The sequence below is a fragment of the Oncorhynchus keta genome, chromosome 29 (genome assembly GCF_023373465.1).
Source record: "Oncorhynchus keta strain PuntledgeMale-10-30-2019 chromosome 29, Oket_V2, whole genome shotgun sequence".
Lineage (NCBI taxonomy): Eukaryota > Metazoa > Chordata > Actinopteri > Salmoniformes > Salmonidae > Oncorhynchus > Oncorhynchus keta.
The window spans coordinates 48,023,790-48,044,282 of NC_068449.1; the positions used below are offsets into that span (position 1 = coordinate 48,023,790).

The window sequence follows — 20,493 nt, forward strand, 5'->3', positions numbered from 1 at the left end:
TTTGAGCATAGCCTGAAGGTAGGGAGGGGCAGTTCACTTTGCTGCTCTGTAGGCAACCATCATGGTCTTGTAGTGGATACGAACTTTGACTGGAAGCCAGTGGAGTGTGCCGAGGAGCGGGGAGACATGGGAGAACTTGGCGGACTGCAGCGTTCCAGATAAGTTTCAGGGGTTTGATGGCACAGGAGGGGAACCCATCCAACAGAGGGCTTCAGAAGTCTAGACGGGAAATGACAACTGCGGGGATTAAGGCCTGCTCCGCTTCTTGTGTGAGTAAGGGTTGTACTCTACGGATGTTGTAGAGCTTGGAGCTGGGTAGGCCTTCCCTGGGAGGAAGAGTGAGCTTGAGGTGGTGGGCAGACATCCAAGCTGAAATGTCTGCCGGGTACGCAGAGATATGTGTGTGTGTGGTTTTCATATGGTGTATTTAACAATTGTTTGTTTAATAAACACAATGGGACGTTTCTAAGACTTTTAATGACTCTCTTTAGTATATATCACATCTGACCTCACTCTATTCTGCAGACACACAACAGCACTTTATATGCATTATACACTTCAATATAAATACTACACACTAACACCTACTGTTCAAGGTAGTTTAGTCATGTTTGTCTGACTTTTGACATAACTGACTTATATTTACCCACAACATCATATTTATGTCCACCATGATGGGTTTAAAAACAATCAAGTCCTTCTGAAACTACAGTATAGGACTCAAACATAGTGGGGATGGGTAAACACTCCAGAGCCATACTTGTGAACATTAGAAACTGTTTAAATTTAAACAGTTACTCTGTTTCACTCATTAATTTACTTGCACGCAATAGTAGGCTACATTGTAGCTGGTCCCATCAGATAACCTACACGTTAGTCTGATGCGAACCTCACCAGAAGACAGTGATTATTTCCTGGAACAAGTTCTGCATCAGCCAATTATAAATGTTGACGTAGATTGAGGAGAACAAACACAAGCAAAGGAGCGACCTTAAAGTCAAACACTCATTATTTTCCTACAGATGGCAGTATTGCAGTAAGTGTTCGTTTTTTTTTTAAAGTTGATCACGAGTCCGGACTCAAACCCACATTGGTGAGCATCCACACTCGAGGAAAGTTTATCGTTTATCTTCTAAAGCAGGGCCGGTCCTAGCTTTTGGGGGCCCTAAGCGAGATTTGATTGGGGGGCCACCACCTCACAGCAAAACATTTTGTGCCCTTTGACGGCAGAGAGAATTTCAGTTTTAAAGTTGCTGTATTTCTACACATTTTGCCATGGGGTTCAGGCCGCTTATGCCTTGGACCGGCCCTGTTCTACAATACACCTGACAGTCAACTAATCAACGCATCCTACTGCACGTGGTAGGCCTATTAATAAGGTGGTAACAAATCAAATTCAAATCAAATTTATTTATATAGCCCTTCGTACATCAGCTGATATCTCAAAGTGCTGTACAGAAACCCAGCCTAAAACCTCAAACAGCAAGCAATGCAGGTGTTGAAGCACGTTGGCTAGGAAAAACTCCCTATAAAGGCCAAAACCTAGGAAGAAACCTAGAGAGGAACCAGGCTATGAGGGGTGGCCAGTCCTCTTCTGGCTGTGCCAGGTGGAGATTACAACAGAACATGGCCGAGATGTTCAAATGTTCATAAATGACCAGCATGTTCAAATAATAGGTCTGGGACAGGTAGCACGTCCGGTGAACAGGTCAGGATTCCATAGCAGCAGTCAGAACAGTTGAAACTGGAGCAGCAGCACGGCCAGGTGGACTGGGGACAGCAAGGAGTCATCATGCCAGGTAGTCCTGAGGCATGGTCCTAGGGCTCATGTCCTTCGAGAGAGAGAGAAAGAAAGAGAGAATTAGAGAGAGCATACTTAAATTCACACAGGACACCGGATAAGACAGGAGAAGTACTCCAGATATAACAAACTGACCCTAGCCCCCCGACACATAAACTACTGCAGCATAAATACCGGAGGCTGAGACAGGAGGGGTCAGGAGACACTGTGGCCCCATCCGATGATACCCCCAGACAGGACCAAACAGGAAGGATATAACCCCACCCACTTTGCCAAAGCACAGCCCCCACAGACCGAGACCGAGTTTGCGTCTCTCACATGGGTAGGCAGACCATTCCATAGAAATGGAGCTCTACAGGAGAAAGCCCTGCCTTCAGCTGTTTGCTTAGATATTCTAGGGACAATTAGGAGGCCTGCGTCTTGTGACCGTAGCGTACGTGTAGGTATGTACGGCAGGACCAAATCAGAGAGATAGGTAGGAGCAAGCCCATGTAATGCTTTGTAGGTTAGCAGTAAAACCTTGAAATCAGCCCTTGCCTTGACAGGAAACCAGTGTGGGGAGGCTAGCACTGGAGTAATATGATAACATTTTTTGGTCCTAGTCAGGATTCTAGCAGCCGTATTTAGCACTAACTGAAGTATATTTAGTGCTTTATCCGGGTAGCCGGAAAGTAGAGCATTGCAGTAGTCTAACCTAGAAGTAACAAAAGCATGGATTAATTTTTCTGCATCATTTTTGGACAGAAAGTTTCTGATTTTTGCAATGTTACGTAGATGGAAAAAAGCTGTCCTTGAAAAAGTCTTGACATGTTCGTCAAAAGAGAGATCAGGGTCCAGAGTAACCCCGAGGTCCTTCACAGTTTTATTTGAGACGAATGTACAACCATTAAGATTAATTATCAGATTCAACAGAAGATCTCTTTGTTTCTTGGGACCTAGAACAAGCATCTCTGTTTTGTCCGAGTTTAAAAGTAGAAAGTTTGCAGCCATCCACTTCCTTATGTCTGAAACACAGGCTTCTAGCGAGGGCAATTTTGGGGCTTCACCATGTTTCATTGAAATGTACAGCTGTGTGTCATCCGCATAGCAGTGAGAGTTTAGGCTCATCTGAAGATGGTGCGGGCTAAAACTAAAACTGGCGAGTGTAGAGAGTATAGAGATAATGTTATCCACGTCGGCACCAACGATGTTAGGATGAAACAGAGGTCACCAAGTGCAACAGAGCTTCAGCGTGTAAATCAGCTCGAAAGATGTGTGTCGGCATCGAGTAATTGTCTCTGGCCCCCTCCCAGTTAGGGGGAGTGATGAGCTCTACAGCAGAGCCTCACAACTCAATCGCTGGTTGAAAACTGTCTTCTGCCCCTCCCAAAATGTAGAATTTGTAGATAATTGGCCCTTTTTCTGGGACTCACCCACAAATAGGACCAAGCCTGGCCTGCTGAGGAGTGACGGACTCCATCCTAGCTGGAGGGGTGCTCTTATTTTATCTACCAACATAGACAGGGCTCTAACTCCTCCAGCTCCACAATGCCTGCCAGCATAGTGGAGTCTGCCACTAGCACAGTCAGTGTAGTCAGCTCAGCTATCCCCATTGAGACCATGTCTGTTCCTCGACCTGGGTTGGGCAAAACTAAACATGGCGGTGTTCGCCTTAGCAATCTCACTAGGATAAAGACCTCCTCCATTCCTGTCATTATTGAAAGAAATCATGATACCTCACATCTCAAAGTAGGGCTACTTAATGTTAGATCCCTTACTTCAAAGGCAATTATACTCAATTAACTAAGACCATTCACTGTTTTCAGGGTGTGTTCATAGTCATAGAGACAACTGAAAGTAAGAAGCTAGATATTAGGCTTACACTAATTGTGTGAAGAGGAGAAGTGCAGGCAAAACCCTGTAAATGAAGATGACCAATACATTTTATGAGTAGGTTCTTCTTCCTGTTGCTGACCGACACACAGGCTACTGGCACTACTATATAAATAATCATTGCTACTATTGGCTATATTACATAGAATTGTAGACTTACATTTACAATGTTTTAGATGCATTTTTATCATCTACTTTTTCACATGTCCATTATTTCAGTCGAGGGCCCACAGTGGAGCACTTTTTCCTCAAATTAAATCCTTGCCCAGAGGAGGATTCGAACTCGCGGCCATCGTACCTTGCCGTCTCTGGGTTTACTGCCTTAGTGGATTACACCACCAATTAGTGATGGCAGTAAGGGTAAATTACAACTATTTGACAGGACCACGAGCGCCGTCAACTTTTTTTAAACAATGTACAGTACCAGTGAAAAGTTTGGACACACCTACTCATTCAAGGGTTTTAATTTGTTTTTACTATTTTCTACATTGTAGAATAATAGTGAAGACATCAAAACTATGAAATCATGTAGTAACCAAAAAAGTGTTAAACAAATCAAAATCTATTTTATATTTGATATTCTTCAAAGTTGACACCCTTTGCCTTGATGACAGCTTTGCACATTCTTGGTATTCTCTCAACCAGCTTTAACTGGAATGCTTTTCCAACAGTCTTGAAGGAGTTCCCACATATGCTGAGCACTTTTTGGCTGTTTTTCCTTCACTCTGTGGTCCAACTCATCCCAAACCATCTCAATTGGGTTGAGGTTGGGTGATTGTGGAGGCCAAGTCATCTGATGCAGCACTCCATCACTCTCCTTCATGGTCAAATAACCCTTTCACAGCCTGGAGGTGTGTTGGGTCATTGTCCTGTTGAAAAACAAATGATAGTCCCACTAAGCACAAACCAGATGGGATGGTGTATCGCTGCACAATGCTGTGGTAGCCATGCTGGTTAAGTGTGCCTTGAATTCTAAATAAATCACTGACAGTGTCACCAGCAAAGCACCATCACACCACCACCACCTCCATGCTTCACGATGGGAACCACACATGCGGACATCATCCGTTCACCTACTCTATGTCTCACAAAGACATGGAGGTTGGAACCAAAAATCTCAGATTTGGACTCATCAGACCAAAGGACAGATTTCCACCGGTCTAATGCCCAATGCTCGTGTTTCTTGACTCAAGCAAGTCTCTTCTCATTGGTGTCCTTTAGTTGTGGTTTCTAAGCATAAATTCGACCATGAAGGCCTGATTCACGCAGTCTCCTCTGAACAGTTGATGTTGAGATGTGTCTGTTACTTGAACTCTGAAGCATTTATTTGGGCCGCAATTTGAGGTGTATTTACATCTAATGAACTTATCCTCCGCAGCAGAGGTAACTTTGGGTTTTCCTTTCCTGTGGCGGTCCTCATGAGAGCCAGTTACATCATAACGCTTGAGGGTTTTTGCGACTGCACTTGAAGAAAGTTTCAAAGTTCTTAATTTTCCGGGATCCACTGGCCTTCGTGTCTTAAAGTAATGATGCTGTCATTTCTCTTTGCTTAGTTGAGCTGTTCTTGCCATAATATGGACTTGGTCTTTTACCAAATAGGGCTATCTTCTGTATACCACCCCTACCTTGTCACAACACAACTGATTGGCACAAACGCATTAAGAAGGAAAGAAATTCCACACATTTAAGAAGGCACGCCTGTTAATTGAAATGCATTCCAGGTGACTACTTCATGAAGCTGGTTGAGAATGCCAAGCATGTGCAAAGCTGTCATCAAAGCAAAAGTTGGCTTCTTTAAATAATCTCAAATATTCGATATATTATGATTTGGTAGCTACATGATTCCATGTATCATTTCATAGTTTAATATCTTTACGATTATTCTATAATGTAGAAAAACGAAGAAACACCCGGGAATGAGTAGGTGTCCAAACTTTTGACTGGTACTGTATGAATATAAACGTACATGTTGTATAATCCTCCTACAGCTTTATTGCTGAACATTGTCTAACATTAGTAACAGCAAGTAGCCTTGTCAAGGATGTATCAATGCAATATTGACATATGTTGTTACAGACCAACAAAACAAAAGACAACCTTGAATTTGTAGATTTAAAATATCCCTCTGGTGTCCAGTGTTGACCTATTTTAAGAAATACAATTTGTTGGTGGATATAAAGTCTAAGATCTTTGATAGGCTGATGTGGAATTTTGTTCCAGGAAATAATCAGTCATCTGGTGAGGTTAGCATAGGGCTAACATGTACCAGGTTATCTGATGGGACCAGCAACAATCCAGCTACAAATCACGTGCAAGTAAATGTATGATTTTAATTGGCTGATGCACATTTTGTGACAGAGCAACTGTTTGAATTTAATGTTAGTTTCTAATGTTCACAAGTATGGCCCATCCATCATTAAAGTGTGTTTATTATCTGTGTGTATGTACCTCCTGTCTTTTCCAGGAGGAGGAGGGTCCAGAGGTGCTGCTGGTGAAGGAGGAGGGTCTGGGGAACCCTGAGGGGAACATGGTCATGGAGGACAACCAGACTACACCTCCTCCTGAACCCACAGATGAACCAGCTGAGCAGCACAGGACCACACACAGTCTCACTGAGGTGAGCCTACTGTGAACTACTGTCTGAATGGTATTCGTTCATGGCCTGTATCCACAAAGCCTCTGAGTAGGAGTGCTGATCTAGGATCAGTTTAGCCTTTTAGATCATAATGAATAAGATTATATGGCAAGATCCTAGACCAGCACTCCTACTCTGATTCTCTTTGTTGATACGGGCCTAGGTGTTCATACATGTTGTCTTAAGTGTGGGACTATGCCTTTGAATTATCAAACCAAATAATCAAATGAACTAACATGTTTGCATAGTACTCATAGCAATCCCTCATTGCCCAATCAGAAGATGCTCCATAGCAAGGTGGTCATCAGATTTATTGATCCAACATCCTCTCACTCTGTATCTTGCAGGCATGGAGGATGGGAAGCCTGATCTGCTGCTGGTCAAAGAGGAGACAGTAGAAGATGCACCAGAGAGCATTGATCTGTTGAGTGGACTAAGGATAGGGGAGCAAGGTAAGGGAGAAATGCATATAGCCTACGTACAGTAATGACTGCTTTATACACTCTTGGCATTCTCTCAACCAGCTTCACCTAGAATGCTTTTCCTAATAAAATGCCAAATACCAAAAATAGATCTTAAATGGGATTAGAAATGTGCCTGGATTGTTTTTTCTTAAATCAATATAACTTATGTTTGCATACATAGAGTTTTCTCTGCCATGTTCGTAAAGTCTATTTTCTAACCTCTTCCTGCAGGTGGATGGCTGAAGGCTAACAGAGGAGACTGGGTGGCCATCTTGGATTCCCAGACTCAGATGGGTGCAGCCAAGGGCCCAGGGGATAATGTCACTGAGCAGGACAGGACTAGAGGCGACATAGTGGAGGTCAGTGGATGGGACAGTGTCCTCAACTCTGGGCTGGGGAACAACACTGTTAACCACAACCAGAAAAAGACAGTCGAACACAAAACAACAACCAAACTTAGTCTCCATGACAACAGACTGGCTGAGACCAGGGCGAGGCATAGATTTGGTCTGCAGGTACGGGGAGGTGTCCGTATGTGGCGGAAGAGAACAGACACAGACTCGGCTAGCGATGTTCCGTCCTGCTCCTATAGTTGTGATTCAGAGAGACTGATGGTACCTCAGGTTAACCCCCTAACAGGTGCCGCCTTCAGCCTGCCTTCTATAGGATCTATCAACTGGAACATGGACCCTGCAACAACACAGACACGCCCTGGCCTTCATCCTCCTCACACTCTCCTGTTAAACCAGACCTCAGACAATGCCAGTTCCTCAACGCTAAATGGCTACACAAGCTCATTGACAAATGACAGAAGTAGTAACACTGTCAGTAGATCCGGTGGCAAAGAGAAGCGCTTCCCGTGTTCGTTCTGTGGGAAAGCCTTCAGTTTCCCTAAACAGATGGAGATCCACCAGAGGATGCACACAGGGGAGAACCTTTTGGCTGCCACTTGTGCAGGGCTAGTTTCTCCCAATCGTCCAACCTGAAGAGGCACCAGAGAGTCCACACAGGGGAGAAACCCTACAGCTGTCCCCAGTGTGAGAAGAGATTCTCACGCCAGCACGATCTCAAGATGCACCTGAAGGTCCACACTTGAGAGAGGCCGTTCACCTGTACGCACTGCGGGAAAAGGTTTTCATAGAGGAGCTACCTCGGGATACACCAGCAGAAAATGCACACAGCCCATGTATAGTGAATAGGTCCATGAATAGTGTATACTCACTGGGTTCACCACGTCATTTCAACATGTAGAATTGGGTAATATTTGGTATTTGATAGATACATTGATCTATTTTCACCTACTCAAAATGACAGCTAAAAGTTTGCTGAATTCCCAATGTGTTATCACTATGCTTTCGACCATCTAAAAGTGAAACCAAATTCCAATGGAAAAATCTGTCAGATTTTTGGTTTCGTTTTCACCTATGTGTTGTCACTGAGCTTTCAAAAATGTAAAATCACACTAAAGTTCAAAGCTAAAATCACACATGGTCAGATATTGTTAATTTATACAACAACTTAATGTGTTATGACTGTGATTGATCTAATAGCACTACCAAATGACCACTATTTTTGGACAACTTAAGATGTTGTACACCGCATTCAGCCAAGTGTGTAGCATCCTAAGGTGCCTGCGGATCACCATTTAAAGCTAGTTAAGGAGGGAAATTATGCCTTTGCAGCCTGAATGAAGGACGTTATATGTACGAGCCAGTCCACAGGGGAAACGAGTGTATTACCGGGAATGCACATCAATCCTAGACGATAGTGCAGATCTAGTGGCCACTATAGGCTGGCTGTCTTGTAGTGGTGTACTATAGCGTTGCAATTGCCATCATACTTGAGACACTGGCGATCTCATAAAACAACTATCTTAACTTGAAATTGGTGCTGACTATTCAGATATCTCTCTTAGCAACCTAGATGTGGTTTCAGCAATAAGGCATGAGAGCCCGGGAATTATCCTGTGATAACTCCCAACTAAGGGCTGTTCTTATGACCAAGGTGAAGCCAAGGGCTGGGGAAACAGCCCTTAAGAGCTTGTTATCACACAATAATTCCCTGGTTCTCATACCTTATTTATTTGATAAAACGTTTGCCAATATACACTACCTTTCAAAAGTTTGGGGTCACTTAGAAATGTCCCTGTTTTTTAAAGAAAAGCACCTTTTTATTCATTAAAATAACATCAAATTGATCAGAAATACAGTGTAGACATTGTTAATGTTGTAAATGACTATTGTAGCTGGAAACTGATTTTTATTTATTTATTTATGGAATATCTACATAGGCGTACAGAGGCCCAATATCAGTAACCATCACTCCTGTGTTCCAATTGCACTTTGTGTTAGCTAATCCAAGTTTATAATTTTAAAATGCTAATTGATCATTAGAAAACCCTTTTGTAAGTATGTTAACACAGCTGAAAACTGTTGTCCTGATTAAAGAAGTAATAAAACTGTCCTTCTTTAGACTTGTTGAGTATCTGGAGCGTCAGAATTTGTGGGTTCGATTACAGGCTCAAAATAGCCAGAAACAAAGAACTTTCTTCTGAAACTCGTCAGTCTATTCTTGTTCTGAGAAATGAAGGCTATTTCTTGCGAGAAATTGCCAAGAAACTGAAGATCTCATACAACGCTGTGTACTAGTCCCTTCACAGAACAGCGCAAACTGGCACTAACCAGAATAGAAAGAGGAGTGGGAGGGCCCTAGTGCACAACTGAGCAAGAGGACATGTACATTAGAGTATCTAGTTTGAGCAATAGCTGCCTCACAAGTCATAAACTGGCAGCTTCATTAAATAGTACCCACAAAACACCAGTCTCAATGTTAACAGTGAAGAGGTGACTCCGGGATGCTGTCCTTCTAGGCAGAGTTCCTCTGTCCTCTGTGTTCTTTTACCCATCTTAACCTTTTCTTTTTATTGGCCATTCTGGGATGTGGCTTTTTCTTTGCAACTCTGCCTAGAATGCCAGTATCCCGGAGTCGCCTCTTCACTGTTGATCCAACATATGTATTATGAACTTCTAGATTCCATTTGAAACCAACCAAAGCTTGAAAACGCCAGGCCTATATGTATTGTCTCTTTTTACTTTTACACTGGGCTGAATTGAAACAATAGCTGTTGATGACGTTCCAAATGCTATATAGGCCTAAATAGCATCATTGATGATATATGATTAATGAAGAAGGGTTACATTTCATTTTCTCTGTTTAACATACCCTTTAGAATGACTTCCATAGCAACAGTGAATCTATTAAGTGTACGTTTCTCAACAAGCATTCTAACGATAGCACGTTGGTAATGGTCAATGACAAATAGCTAAGCAGGGCTTGACTTGTAGATAGATCCACTCTCTAGCCTATTGTTTGTGTTTTCGTTAAGTGGATAATACGTTTTTTGTTTCAAAAGTATAAATAAAAAATGTTATGTTTGACTTTTTTTCTAATCCAATGTATTTTCCACGTCACAATAACGTTGAATTAACCAGTTCGTATCCAGTGGGTAGTGATGTGTAATATAGTACTAGTTAGTTTGTTTGTAGTTCATTCTGTTGGTATTGGACGTAGCTGGGAATTGGGTGAGATGAACTGAGGAAATAATGAGTATATTGAGGCAGAGTAGATGATGGTTGGTGTGATAATGTCTGTAAAATGCTAAAGTGATAAAGTGACAAACGTTGTCCCTTTAGGTGTATTAGATAATCATAGTGCCTTAATTCATGTTTATTTGACGTGAAGTTGTGTGTAATATAATGTTGAACCTTTTCCAAAGTATGATCAAAGCGAGCGTACCAGATTTACAGAAATGGTCAAGTGTTACCATCGTGAGACGTTATTCTACTTTTCACGTATGGTTTTGTACAATAAAAATTATTCTAATGCCATTTTGTTGAAAACCTACATTGATTCTGCTGACTAACTTGGTTATTTTGTATAATTTGCAGACTGTTTGGACCTTTATATATATATATATATATAAATAATAAACTCCAATAGCTCCATATGGCTAGGTTCTTGAATCAGTGTTAGTTACACTTCATTGTGGTTAACATTGTATAATATGTCATGTTTCTGTGTGTACAGCAAAGGGTTTCTTATATATACCTTTATATGCTCTTCTGAACAATCTTTGTTTACAGTCTGCAGTCCATGAGAACCTGCTGATATCCAGTGTTTACTGGCAGGAGAGACTGGACCTCTGAAGTGGCTGGTCACAAACCCTGACCCCAGATCAGAACCCCGGATCAGGGCCATGGATCAGGAGCCGGCGCTCTTCCTTTCCGAGTCAGAACCAGGACCCAACCGTGAGGGACAGAGACTCCACCACCACATAGAACACAACCAGGACAGGTGGACTGAACAACCTCAGTCCTGGTGGTCATCAGAGAGACAGAGGCTCCAGTCAGGGATCCAGTATGCAGCCCAGACCCTTCTCTTCACAGTCTCAGTGCAGGGATGATACAGGGCCTGGGGCTGATAGAGATAGACCTTCCTATTCCTATGATACAAACACCACAGTATCCATGATGAACAGAGCAGGTCACCCTGGGCTTCAGCCTTCACAGAGAGTGGTGGGAGACCCCCTGGTGGAAGTCTATCAGCAAATCGGTCTTCTCCTTCAGGGTCTCATCTAATGCCTGGTGACTGGGTTCATAGAAGGCCTGGGTCTAGCCTTCCTCAGCTGGCTCACGGTTACTCCACGAATACAGACCAATCAAACCATTCACACCAATGAGAGGCCCTTCAAGTGCAAACTATGTTACAAGAGCTTCTCCTTCCTGAGTAACCTTATCAGACATAGGAGTGTCCATAATGGGGAGAAATCATAGCAGTGGATATCTGGGGACCATTCTTTAGCTAAAATATTATAGTTATCATGTGAAGTGTCTTGGGGTAAGAGGGTAATTAACCACATGCCCCTCATTAACTTGTCACTTGAAACAGGCTTGTGTAAATACCTGTTTTTAGAGAGACTGTAATCCTAGGCTCGTTCAAAGATAGTGATTATGAATAGGATGTGTGATAAGCAGTATTTCAAAGAACAGCGCGCATAACTTTTTCAATTAACCACACCCTTTGCACTATGACGCCAACTCATAAGATCCTTTTACTTCAGTGTAAACGGAAGTGAACAGTGACCAAGAACATTTTCCACGAAAGCGTTTTTGTTGTTATTTAGACGTTTATTAACACCCTGGAACTTAAAGATGACTAATTTAACTGCACAGCATTACATTAGTTACCTCAGGTAGTGTTTAATTCGCGTTGGAGACCGGACTTGGTTGATAGCTAGCAAGCGTTACCTAGAACGTCTAGCTATTAACAATGGCTAACGGTATGATTTTTCACACTCAAATAGCCTCCATTATGGAGATGCTAGCGAATGCAGCCGTGGCAGATATATGTAAACTCGTAGACGACGACTATGCAGTGTTTCGTTTGGAAATAACCCAAAGCCAAAAAGAAAACAGGGCTTTGCGGAGGAAACTACAGCTACTGGAAATGAAGGTGGCACGGGAGCGCGCAGAGAGGACAATGCGAGAGCGCGTCCTCGCCAGTCGTCCCAGTAGTGTCAAGATCCTCGACCGATACAGAGGAATGTCAAGAGGTACATTTACCAGGCAGGGTGTTAATGTTAGATTTAATCTAGTCTTAGTCATTTTGACAAACATCATTCAGTCATATAAAATATAAATAAGTCACATTTTTTTGTCGTTTGAGTAATGATTTAGTCTAGTTATTGTCAAAATGACGAAAACAGTGGGCCATTTTAGTCAATGAAATGCCCTTTCATTTTAGTCACATCACATTTGTATTGCCTCATTAACCTACAATAAACATAAATCACACATATACAGTGTACAAAACATTAGGAACCCCTTCCAAATGTTTACTCTCAGAACAGACTCAATTTGTTAGGGCATGGACTCAAGGTGTCAAGCATTCCCCTGGGAGGCTTCCCCATGTTTACTCCAATGCTTCCCTCAGTTGTGTCAAGTTAGCTGGATGTTCATTGGGTGGTGGACCATTCTTGATACACATGGGAAACTGTTGAGCATTGCCTTATTTATTTTATAGCATACTGGGTGACTGTCATTCATATTCCTTTCACCCTGCTTAATGTAACTTCGATAGGTTTAGGTTACTACATGATACTCAAATTTTCCCTACACCCATCATGAGGTTGCTCCAACCTTGCCTATGAATGAAAGTTTACAATGTAGAGGTCGAGAGAAACATTTGAGTAATCAAGGTGACGGACAGTGACACATTCAATACCACCTTGCACACTCTTGCCTGCATCTAGCTGATCTAGCGTGTAATCATTAATCCAACAGTTGCAAACTCAAGTTTCTATTGTACAAATTCAGCTATGTTTATCCCCGTTCTGCTTGCTTCCATTGAAGAAACGTTTTTCAACGGAATCGGCGGAACGAATACACCCCTGATCACACGCAAACACAGTTCACTTTCATTGAGCTGCATACAAATGGCATGATCACTGCTCGTTAATTCCTTGCAGGCTTTAGTGAACAATACATCAGCTGTCTGTGACCCAAGCTGTACACACAGCCTACTTCGTTGTCAACATAGCTACTAGAACTAACGTGTTAAACACGCTACAATCATGCAGTACAGTTAGCAAGAAGTTTAGTAGTTACACTGGCTGGCCTCGTGGCATTAAATTAAAACCAAAAGCTTACCTTGACTTGGGAATGTTAGTGTTTGCTAGCCATAGCCAGCTAGCTAACATGGCATCCCTCGCTGTTTGAGCTGGGTGTTTGAGTAGACTAAATGTATGTGTTCAAAACTGTCCAACTATTGTCTTTCTCTCTTTGAGTCAACTGCTCAACACATTTTATGCACTGCCGTGCTAGCTAGCTGTAGCTTATGCTTTCAGTACTAGATTCATTCTCTGATCCTTTGATTGGGTGGACATGCCAGTTCATGCTGCAAGGGCTCTGATAGATAGGAGAATGTCCTCTGGAAGTTTTCATAATTACTGTGAAAATCTATGGAAGGGGGTGAGAACCATGAGCTTTCTAGGTTTTGTATTGAAGAGGAGGGCGGAAGGAGGACTTAAAAGGTTAACTTTTTTCAGGTTTTAGTTATTTTTTTATGAAATTCACTGTGGAGGATGACCCTCCCCTTCCTCCTGATAAGCCTCCACTGATCAGATGAAAACATGACTGGTTGTGTTTATACCACAATAAAATGTAATACAAAAAGTTAAATAACAGATTTTTATTATACAGAGATTGTATATTTAAATCTATGACTAAGCTTGTCCATACCGGGAATAAATTAAATCTACTTTCACCCCTGCTTATATAAGAATTATCTGGCCATGTAAATTCCTAATTCAGGCTACATAGATAATACACATTACATACAAAACAAAAATACACACAGAAGCGCAGAGCAGTGTTTCGCCCCAGTGATGTAGTAGAGTCACTAAACCTTGATTCCCCTGTGCTCGAGTCACGAGTTGCTGTGGCTGAAGTCGGACCAGGACTCGGGCACTGGGACTCGAAGTGCTCAAGTCTGAGCCACTGGGTCCACATGAACTCAAAATAAAGTTATTTACCCAGTCAAATATAGCATAGTGGCAATAGGAATTTAGCAACTAGTGTCTTCTAATCAGCCAATCCCATTCCAGGCATCACCTACCTGCTTCTCTCCATCTGCTCTTAATGCTCATCTTTTCCTCCATTTTTAAAAATTGAATTTAGCTGTGATGCAGTCCCTGATCAGTTGTATGTTGTTACATTTGTACATTTGATACATTGGAGCAGCTCAGAAGGTGAGCCATGTTGATACATTGTATATAATTTCATCCTTGATATAACCAGTGCATAGGCCAGTCTGGGTAGGCTTTGCAAGTTCTGTGTCACACAACAGTGCCAGAGAAGAAAAACAGCTTTGTGACAGGCATGTGTGCAGCTTTACAGCAAAGAAAACTGTAAAAATCCAATATGTATTGAGTAGAAGTGTGAATATCAGTGACAGGTTTTTTTGTGTGTAGCACGTGCGTAACGTTTAGAAAACGGGAACAAGCATTGGAGGGGGTGGGGCGAACAGGACTCTAAGCCACTGAATTTTTCTGCCGTGAAATTGCGATACTAGGCCTGGTATCATTTGTAAAATGTGACAACACTACAGTCTATAGGGATGAGGTCAGTGACCTGGAAACCTCTCCCTTGACGTCAGCAAGATAAAGGACCAAAATGCTCCCATTCTCATTGACAGGGCTGTAGTGGAGTTTCAAGTTCTTCGGTGTCCACATCACTAAGGAATTATCATGGTCCACAAACACCAACCCAGTTGTGAAGATGGCACGACAATGCCTCTTCTCCCTCAGGAGACTGAAATGATTTGGCATGGGCCCTCAGATCCTCAAAGTTCTACAGCTGCGCTATTGGCAAATGCTTGGCATCTGACACAGAGAGGCCCAACTCTGAGGAAAAGCTGTCTCCCTCCAGTCTGTCTCCCTCCGTTTGATCATTTTCGCCCACCAAGCAATGAGTTTTTGCAGGGAGGTCAATGATAGTGTTGAATTTTGCCAACAAAAAATATTCTGCCTTATTTGCTACGTGAGTTTTGTTTGGTCGAATATAAGCTTCGTAATGCTTAAGGTGTTACGAGTGTAAGTACGACGTGACATCCCGGCAACTTTGGGGGGGGACATTTTATATCGTAATTGTTTCAAGATGGCTATTATAAATGTAATGAGGCTAGTAGTGTAGCTTCTCTCTCCATTGAATTACTGGCGGTTGACGTCAACAACCCTCATCGAATATTCAAAAAAGGATTACAATAATGAGACGTATCCACCAATCCAAAGAAAGGATAGTTGGGAACTAGACAGCCCTCCGTGCCGCTTTGTGGACAACAACTCCCATTGTTAGGACTGAGAGATGTGTATCTTGTCAGTATATCGTAATCGTTGTCCCTCTCCCCTGTGATCCGGAAACCGATAAGTGGTCGAGGAGCGTGTCAATCACTGACGTATAATAAGAACTGGAGACTGTATCTAAAATGTCTGACCGTAGTTTTCCCGGTTTATACAGACTAACGTCACATGCGCACTAGCACATAGGGAGCAGCGACGACGTCATCCCAAAACATGGCAGACATTGGGTGAATATAAAATGTTAATATCTTTGGCTGTGAGTGATTATATATATATATTTTAAATACAATTCAATTGGTGTTTTGTGCACAAAGGTGAGGACTAAAGTGTTTTAGGAATTGTCTAATCGCACTTCTCTATGTGATTGCCTATAGAAATTGCCTTTATCTGCCACACCCCCTTTGAAACAGCTATTGTATTTTCAGAGGAGAAAAGCATGCACACATTTAACAACGATATGCTACTTAACCTTTTATCTATAAAATGTCTTGCACAGTTAACTTTATTTTTTTTATTTTTTTTTATCACATTACACATTTATTTTGGGATCCACCTGTAAACCTCATTTGCCTGATTGAAATAGCTGAGAAAAGGCCATTGTCTCCGTCCAGTAGTGGAACGAGATTGGGTGAAGATGATGTAAGGCCTAGTAAAATACGTCACGATGTGAGTGCGGATTCACAGCTCAGGGCGTTTCGCCCGGTTCCCCTCTGCTCATGTATCCCCTCTGCGCACACGTGTTCAAATGTGTTAACCAGAATTGGGTCTTGGTCAGTTTTTGGATAGTATGCAATAAGACCCCTGATTACTTAGCTATCTTGCACAAAGACACAATGATATTATAACCAGATTCTTCATGTACTGCATTTCCTATTATTTACTCAATGAAAACAATGTGATGCATGGAACATAATACATCAATCAATAAATAGTATATCAATAAGTTAACTTACATCCTTGCCAATTGTAGACATTGTCAATAAATATATTGTTGAGCATTGACAGTAGCTAAACTAACCACCTCTTTCCCCCCAATCACTCTCTCAGGTGAAGGACATCTCACTGGAGGCCACAGAAGCTTTGTGAAGCCAGTGGGACACAATACATGGAGAGATGACCAACCAATCACTGTTGATGAGGGGAGTGGAACCTCAACCCAGCACGTTATTGTGATAGAGGTTAGAGCACATTCCCTACGACGTTGTTATCCAATTCAACTCATGTACCGGTAATAAACTCCTCTCTTCATGTGTCAGTCTGAAGATGCAGAGGCTGCAGGTCCTGGGGTCAAGCCGGAGGGGTCTGAAGGAGAGGAGGACCAATGGCACAGCAGAGACATCCAGACTGGAGCAGCATCTGGTGCGCCCCATGTAGCCACGGAGGACCCCACCTCCCCTGTCCAGCCCAGGATCCGACACTGCATCACGGAGGTCAGTGGAATGCCGAACTTCGCCCTCAAGTCAGAGACCAACACCAAGACATTAACTGAAACACACAGGCTATTACACACAGGAACTGACCACAGATCAGACCCAGAGAGACTGGGGCCACTCAGCTGTCCTCCTGCTCCCGGTTCCGAATACTTACCAGTATTTCACCAGAGCCAGAAGACGGTTCATTCCCGTGGAGATGGTGATCCGTCTTGTTCTTACTCTACAGAGATGGACTCTGGCAACATGCCCTTGTGTTTAGAGACACAGAATGATCTGTCTAGAGGGGGGTGGAACCGGTACACTAGTAGTGTACACTCTGAAGGGTGCCTAGATAAGAAAGGGGAGGTTATAGTCATTGATGAAGTGACTGTGAAAATGGAGGGCGACATTTCTCTCACATGGAATGCAGATAGTCACCTAGGTGACGGACACTCACAAGGCAGAGACTTCTTAGATTACAGGGAAAGTCTAGAGACAAATCCAAATGTCGCGACCCACTCCCCTTTACACACACTCAAGGATCGGGACCCAGTGTCCACATCAATGGGGCCTTCCGATTCACACAGCCTTTTTGATCAGGTATTGAACTCAAACGACAGGGCTACAGCCCAGGCTCGGGAAGGGGGAGCAACATCAGACAGTAGTAAAGAGAAACGGTTCCTCTGCATGTTCTGTAACAAAGGTTTCAGCTGCCTCCAGAAGGTGGAGATTCATCAGAGGTTCCACACAGGGGTGAAACCCTTCAGCTGTAACCAGTGTCACATGTGCTTCGCCCAGGCTGGTGACCTGAAGAGGCACCAGAGGGTCCACACAGGGGAGAAACCCTACAGCTGCCCCCAGTGTGAGAAAAGGTTCTCCCGTCTGGACAAACTGAAGATGCACCTGAAAGTCCACACGGGAGAGAGGCCGTTCGCCTGTACACACTGCAGGAAGAGGTTCTCAGAGAGGAGCTACCTCAAGATACACCAGCAGAAAAAACATTCCACTCTATAACATAGAAAGTAACATTGCACTCCATAGCTTCTGAGGTTTAGATCAAATCTTGAATTAAAGAGAAATATTCATTTGTATTGTCAGCAGAAAAGATCCACTGATGAATTTGGAATTACGAGAGTAACAGATTTCATTGTTGAATATTCCTGGGTAGAATATTGCATCCAGACATTGTGTGATATATAAGGCATATAGGCCTAAAGTCTGATACATAGTGTTTGTACTGTGTAGGATATATGTTCACAAATGCCTATTTGATTACTTCCATTAAACTATTTACATTTTTTAAGTTCTTGCATATTTTTAGTTGAGATGTGTATGTGTGGTTTTCATATGATATATTTAACACTTGTTTATGTTTAATAAACACAAAATGGGACTTTTCACTCTGACTTTCATTGACTCTCTTTAGTATACATCACACCTGATCTCACCCTATTCTACATACACCCAAGAGCACTTTATAACCAATATACACTTACTAAATATACCTACACATACCCAGACACTAACAAACACCTACTGTACACGTCATTATAGTTTAGTCAGGTTTGTCTGATGACTTTTGACTATTTTTATCCACATCATATTTATGTCCACTATGATGAGTTTAACAGTGAAGTCATTCTATAACTACAGTATAGGACTCAAATGTAGTAGAGATGGAGAAACACATTTTAAAAGTGTGTTTATTATCTCTTGTGTGTGTGTGTACTTGAGGGAGTGTATGTCTGTGTAATCTGTATTACAACTCTCTTCCAGGAAGAGGAGGGTCCAGAGGTGCTGCTGGTGAAGGAGGAGGGGTGTGAGGAGGTTCTGGGGAACCCTGAGGGGACCATGGTCATGGAGGACACCCAGACTACACCTCCTCCTGAACCCACAGAGTAACCAGCTGAGCAGCACAGGACCACACACAGTCTCACTAAGGTGAGCCTACTGTGAACTACTATCTGAATGGTATTAGGTCAGGGCCTGTATCCACAAAGCTTCTGAGTAGGAGTGCTGATCAACACAACTTATGTTTACATAGAAAAACACATTATAATGGATGAACTTCACCAGGTACTTGACTCAAAAATCTCCACATGTAGAATGTTCTCTGTCATGTTTGTAAAGTCTATTTTCGAACCTCTTCCTGCAGGTGGTTGGCTGGAGGCTAACAGAGGAGACTGGGAGGCCATTTTGGATTCCCAGACCGGTGAAGCCAAGGGCCTGGGGGACGGCATCACTGAGCAGGCCAGGACCAGAGGCGACATAGTGGAGGTCAGTGGATGGGACAGCGTCTTCAACTCTGGGCTGGGGAACAACACTGTTAACCACAACCAGAAACACAGTTGATTACAAAACAACAACCAAACTTAGTGTCCATGACAACAGACTGGCTGAGACCAGAGTGAGGTGTAGGTTTGGTCGATGGAGAAGTGTCTTATTTGGTGGGAGAGAACAGTCACAGACTCGGCTAACGATGCTCCGTCCTGCTCCTATTGTTGTGATTCAGAGAGACTGATGGTGCCTCAGGTTAACCCCCTAACAGGTGCTGCCTTCAGCCTGCCTTCTATAGGATCTATCAACTGGAACATGGACCCTGCGACAACACAGACACTCCCTGGCCTTCATCCTCCTCACACTCTCCTAATGTTAAACCAGACCTCAGACAATGCCAGTGCCTCATCACTAAATAGCTACACAAGCCCATTGACAAATGACAATAGTAGTAACGCAATCAGCAGATCCTGTGGCAAAGAGAAGTGCTTCCTGTGTTTGTTCTGTGGGAAAACCTTCAGTTTCCCCAAACAGCTGGAGATCCACGAGAGGATGCACACAGGGGAGAAAGAATTTGGCGGCCCCCTGTGTGAGAACATGCTCTCCAACCAGTAGTACTGTGCAATTAACAGAAATGTAGATTATTTTTCCAATTTTAAACAACTAATTGACTGATGTTGGTTCAATTATTTGAATTCCATTAGTTTTTTTCTGTGACCGCAATGCAGCAGTGTCTCTAGAGAAGTCAGATCAAGCCCAAATTGTGCAATGTAGTAGAGTTGTAGTTTCCAACAGGACAATATTTTCTGTAGTTTAGCACAGAAAACGTGGTAATTAACTACAATGACCATAATCCATTGCATGCCTACTTGTCTGGTCTGAGACAAGAGAGAGAGACCAAAGAAGGCGCGACGAGAGGGATAGAGAGCAGTTGCTTTACCTGAAAATACACGATCTAAGATTGATATTTGGTATTCAGTCATAAAAATATGCCTTATTTACTTTGAAGAACTAAGAACACAATTGTGATTTTTTTCACCAGAACCACCTGAAGGGGCACCACAGAGTCCACTCAGGGGAAAAACTCTACAGCTGCCAACAGTGGGAGAAGAGGA

General features: G+C 42.8%; 2 protein-coding genes and 1 pseudogene across 6 annotated transcripts in view; all 3 read left to right on the forward strand.

Annotated features, from left to right (window-relative positions):
* Window positions 1-20,493, forward strand: part of LOC118361893 (zinc finger protein 79-like) — a 190,887-nt gene that overhangs the window by 20,984 nt on the left and 149,410 nt on the right. For both annotated transcript variants that reach the window (XM_052485257.1, XM_052485258.1), the window contains exon 6: window positions 6,177-6,290. In XM_052485257.1, the coding sequence (XP_052341217.1) occupies window positions 6,177-6,290 (114 nt within the window). The remainder of the gene's footprint in view (window positions 1-6,176; window positions 6,291-20,493) is intronic.
* On the forward strand, window positions 6,660-8,140 carry LOC118361981 (oocyte zinc finger protein XlCOF8.4-like; annotated as a pseudogene).
* The window catches only part of LOC118361864 (zinc finger protein 213-like), a 76,025-nt gene continuing 67,327 nt past the window's right edge, over window positions 11,796-20,493 (forward strand). Inside the window, exons 1-3 of one of the 4 annotated variants that reach the window (XM_052485322.1) lie at window positions 11,804-12,383; window positions 16,737-16,867; window positions 16,946-18,501. In XM_052485322.1, the coding sequence (XP_052341282.1) occupies window positions 12,101-12,383; window positions 16,737-16,867; window positions 16,946-18,115 (1,584 nt within the window). In that variant the 5' untranslated portion in view covers window positions 11,804-12,100 and the 3' untranslated portion in view covers window positions 18,116-18,501. Of the gene's footprint in view, window positions 12,384-16,736; window positions 16,868-16,945; window positions 18,502-20,493 lie in introns of those variants that run through there. The other 3 variants (XM_052485324.1, XM_052485321.1, XM_052485315.1) reach the window with 3 other exon arrangements.